The 4,971-nt window shown below is 42.3% G+C and overlaps 1 protein-coding gene across 1 annotated transcript in view; it reads left to right on the top strand.

Moving 5' to 3' along the window:
- The first annotated feature begins 4,712 nt into the window (after positions 1 to 4,712).
- Rtf1 (RTF1 homolog, Paf1/RNA polymerase II complex component) overlaps positions 4,713 to 4,971 on the top strand; it is a 60,934-nt gene continuing 60,675 nt past the window's right edge. Inside the window, 2 exon segments of the mRNA XM_015480797.2 lie at positions 4,713 to 4,838; positions 4,840 to 4,926. Of these exon segments, the coding sequence (XP_015336283.1) occupies positions 4,728 to 4,838; positions 4,840 to 4,926 (198 nt within the window). The 5' untranslated portion in view covers positions 4,713 to 4,727.

Below are 4,971 nucleotides of genomic sequence, written 5' to 3'. Positions count from 1 at the left end.
AAGGCAGAACTGCCAAAACTGATTGTTTATGATTAGAAAGCTTAGAGAAATGAATGTAAGTGAAAAATATAAGGCTAGAAAAATCCGTCAAATGATTGTTTCATGGAAATACCTAGAAGATACACCATTACCAAGGTCATAAAGAAAACATATTGGTAAAAGGTGCACCAGTATCACTAGGAGTTTGATAGTGTTTCTATCATGTGGGTCATGACTAACTACAGGAGAGGTTGTTACAAACCTAGGCTCACTAATGGCAATGGGGTGATTGGGCCTTCAAATAAGAGGCCAGGTGGCAGTACTTACTGCCAGAAACTAGATAGATGCAATGATTATAATTGGAAGGTTAGAGTGACAGTCAAGGACGCCTGACCCTCAGGGAATTATGGAGATTGTTAGTGGAACAAGGACAGGAAATAGGTCAGAAAATTGACAGCAGGTGCCTCCAGTAAAAAGTTAGCATTTCTTGCCCACTTTCATATCTGAGCCAATTTTCAGATTCTGAACTCAGGTCTTAAAGAGAAAAGGACACCTAAAGAAAGGTCCCTGCAACACCATGGCTGCTGCGACCAGCACCGCCAAACTAGCAGGTTCCAGTGTCTTATGCCTTTGTATAGGACTTTCCCAGCCTCCAAGTATGCCACAGCCATGAAGTCATCAGGGACCCCAATCTCAGACATTGGTCTCCCAGTCACTGTCACCACTCTCCACACATGGTAAATATTCACAGCAATGATTCCCCTAGTCTTTCTGCTAAAGTTCACATACACACATTTTTTGGGGGAGTGGGTACTGGGGATTGAACTCAGGTGCTTGACCACTGAGCCACATCCCCAGCCCTAATTTTTTTTGGATTTTATTTAAAGACAGGATCTCATTAAGTTGCTTTGCATCTCACCGTTACTGAGGCTGGCTTTGAATTCATGATCCTCCTCACCACTGCACCTGGCACACACATAAACTTTTTTTTCTCTTTTTAGTACTGGGGATTTAACCCAGGGATTGTTGTACCAGTGAGCTAAATCCATAGTCCTTTTTATTTTGAGACAGGGTCTAGCTAAGTTGCTGAGACTGGCTTTGAACTCTCTCTCCTCCTGCTTCAATCTCTCAAGCCACTGGGATTGCAGGCCACCATGCCCAGCTGCTTATTTTTAATTAAAAAAAATAATATGGTTGTGAGCTGGGCTCAGTGGTGCATGCCTGTAATCCCAGCGGCTCAGGAGGCTGAGGCAAGAGTAGATCATGGTTCAAAGCCAGCCTCAGCAGCGGCGAGGCGCTGAGCAACTCAGTGAGAACCTGTCTCTAAATAAAAAATACAAAATAGGACTGGGGATGTGGCTGAGTGCCCCTGAGTTCAATCCCCAGTACCAAAAAGAGAAAGATATATAGATTGTAGGGAATAGAAAACCAACTCATTTGTTAGTGAACCCATAGTTTTTTTGCCACTTTGCATTTTCTCAAACAACAGATGTAAAAAATTTCTTTTGTCCTCTGGGGTAGCCTGTATAAAAAGGGGTCCTTACAGCATTTTAAATGTACATGCCTTTTGCAATATGTACGTCATGAATGTAAGCTCTTGAGAGCAGGGAACTTGTTTTGTTCAGATATGTAATATGTACTTGATAAATACATGTTAAATAAATATTTGCACACAAAGACAATTTTGTTTCAGAAAAGAATACATGGATTTCTTGGAATGACAGAATTTTATATAGTTTTCTTTCCCCTTATACCTTTCTAAGTTGATTTATAATACGGAGAAATCATTTTATGATTAAAAAATCTAGTTTCCAAAACTATTTTAAAATTATGATAAAAATTTATTCTTGGTATAAAAAGTTCAAACAGCACCAAAGACTATAAAGTAAAAAATAAAAATTGGTAGGGGCTGGGGCTGTAGCTCAGTGGTAGAGTGCCCACCTAGCATGTGTGAGTCCCTGGGTTTGATTCTCAGCACCACATAAAAATAAATAGATATTAGAAAAAAAAAAGAAAAGAAATGTTTAAAAAATAAATTAATTAATTAAATAAAAATCGGGCTGGTGACCTGGCTCATGATAGAACACTTGCCCAGCATGGATGAGGCCCTGGGTTCTCTCCCCAACACTTCAAAACTAAATCTAGGATATGAATCTTAATGTTATATGTCACCATTATGAACCAAAAAAATTTCTTTTAAAGTAAATCTGGGGGGCTGGGGCTGTAGCTCAGTGCCCCTGCCTCTCGTGTGAGGCCCTGGGTTCGATCCTCAGCACCACATAAAAATAAATAAATATACTCTGTACATCTACAACTAAAAAAATTAAAAATTAAAAAAATAATAATAATAAAGTAAATCTGGGACTGGGATGTAGTTCAGTAGTCGAGCACTTGCCAAACACATGCAAGGCTTCAATCCCCAGCACTGCAAAAAATAAACAGAATAAAACAAAAATCCCATCTCTAATCCTTTTTCTCCAACACCTGCTGTACAGTCTCCCTCCTCAAAGTATAATAACAATTATAGCTGACATTTATTTAGTCTTTGCTACTAAGCATTTGAAGCACCCCCTCATCCTGTGCCGCCTTTTTACATGTGCTAACTCATATAAACCTTGTAAGAATGTTACGAGTTCATTATTATCATCATCATTTTATTAATTGGAAGCTTTCACAGGTTTAGTATTTGGGAAAGCCAACTCAAGAGGGAATTGAGGGAGGGGAGGGGGGATAGTAGAGGATAGGAAGGGCAGCAGAATACAACATACACTAGTATGGCAGTATGTAAAAATGTGGATGTGTAACCGATGTGATTCTGCAATCTGTATACGGGGTAAAAATGGGAGTTCATAATCCACTTGAATCAAATGTATGAAATATGATATGTCAAGAGCTTTGTAATGTTTTGAACAACTAATAATAAAAAAATAAAAATAAAAAAAGAGGGAGTTGAGTGCAGGATGGTTATTCTCTTCATTTAGATGATTTAGACACTGATTAGTCTCAATATGGAGTAACTCCAGTACATGAATAATGAGAACTCCTTATAGAAATATGAAAATCAAAAGATTTCATCTGGGTACAGTAGTGCTGGCCTATAATCTCTGCAACATGGGAGGCTGAAAAAAGAATGGAACTTCAAGGTCAGCCTGGGCATCTTAGTGAGATTCTGTCTAAAAAAGGGAAGGGATATGGGTTCAACCCCAAGTACAGCAAAACCAAACTAAAACAAATCAACAATTTCACTCAAAGAACATAGCTTTTAAAATTCTAGTCAAGGGCTACTGATTATATTATAGCTTTTTTTTTTTTTTTAAGAAATTCTGTGTATTAACACATTTAGAGTCCTCATAGAAGGGCATAGGCTTTCAGGTGGTTAGAATTGGGAGAGATGCTCTGGTCATTTTCATCTTGGCCATGGGCTCATTCAAAGGTATGCTGGGGGATCAGATGTCTAGTGCTATATTTTAGGGAAAGTCTTCAGGAGTAAAAAGGTAGCGGGGCTTTATTTAGGTTATTTCCTTCACCTTAATCCTGAACACCTTTTCAAGTAACAACACAAATTGGACACTGAAGTAAGTATTTATTTCCAAGGACCTTTCTGTATGACATAATTTCTTCATTATTTTAAGGCATTTACATTTGTATGTGTAACTTTGTGGAAAAAATAAAATTTATACAGAAAAGGGCAAAGGGGAGTAAGGAAGCAAGAATTCATTAGCCTTCTCAAAGAACTAATTCCTAAGTTCGCTACCAGAATTAATGAATTAATGAGCTCCAACAGTTCTGAGAGCAGTTTCAAATTATTACTTATGCTCTTATATTCTAAGTTCTAAAAAAAAGAAAAAAGAAAAGAAAAATCAATTCTGGAGCTACCTTTTTCATAGTTGACCTCAAACTGAAAAGGTATAAACCGAATTTATTTCTTCCACACATCATCTTCTCTGTTTTTGAACTTTTTTATTTTGATAAAGGGCCCACTTGCCACCAGCTTCCTAAACCAGAATCTGAACATCATCCCTATCTGGGACTTCTTTCTTTTCCCAAGTAATCCTTAGTATAGCATATTAGGCTCCAAATGACAGGAGCTGCATCCTTCCTCCGCCCATCTCCCTAACCACACCTGCTGCTCCGGCTATAAAGAATTTCAGTTCACGGATCCCAAAGGTTTGTCTTTCTCTCTCTCCGGTTTTGTTTGTTTGTTTGCTTGCTTGTCGGGGATGGGTATCGAACCAAATCGCTGGGCCTTTTCCCACGCAGTTCTCTGCTTGGAACACTCTTCCGTCCATTCTTCTTTTGGGTAACTCAGATGCATTCTTCGGGTCCCAACTCAGCTGTGACTTGGATAGTTCACGTAGGTAGGCTCGGTCCCTCAACCGATGTGCTCGGCAAGTCCGGGACGACTGTGCTGTCCACTGGGGTAACCCTCGAAGTGGTCTTCCACACTCCATCAGTTTCGGAGAACTAAAAGGATGGATATGCGTGTGCTTTCAGAACGAACTTAGGTCCTTCGGTCTTCAGCCCCTGATAGGTAGGTAGCTGACCGAGCGCAGGCCTGGCAGCCGAGAAACAGCCAAGGTTTCCGGGGCCGGTCCCCGGCAAGACAACGGCAGTGCTCTGCCGGGAAACCATGAACATACGGCCCCGCCTCCCACGGTGCGTCGGGGGTGGGGCAGGGCGGGGCGCCGGGTGCCAGCGAACGGCGTGCGCCTGGCGGGGGGCGGGGTCAGGGGCGGAGCGGAGCGCGCATGCGCGGTCGCCTTTGTGTGGGTCGAGCAGCGGCGGCTTCGGCGGCAGTGGCGGTCCCACTGGCAGGCGGGCAAGAGGGGAGTCCGGGCGGCGTCCGGCGTGGGAGCCGGGGGCACCAACATGGTAAAGAAGCGGAAAGGCCGCGTCGTGATCGACTCAGACACGGAGGACAGCGGCAGCGACGAGAACCTGGATCAGGTGAGGGCAGGCCGCGGAGGCGCGGCGGCGAGCGAGAGAGCGTGC

Source organism: Marmota marmota, unplaced genomic scaffold, assembly GCF_001458135.2.
Source record: "Marmota marmota marmota unplaced genomic scaffold, marMar, whole genome shotgun sequence".
Lineage (NCBI taxonomy): Eukaryota > Metazoa > Chordata > Mammalia > Rodentia > Sciuridae > Marmota > Marmota marmota.
This window is presented reverse-complemented; position numbering and strand designations above follow the sequence as displayed.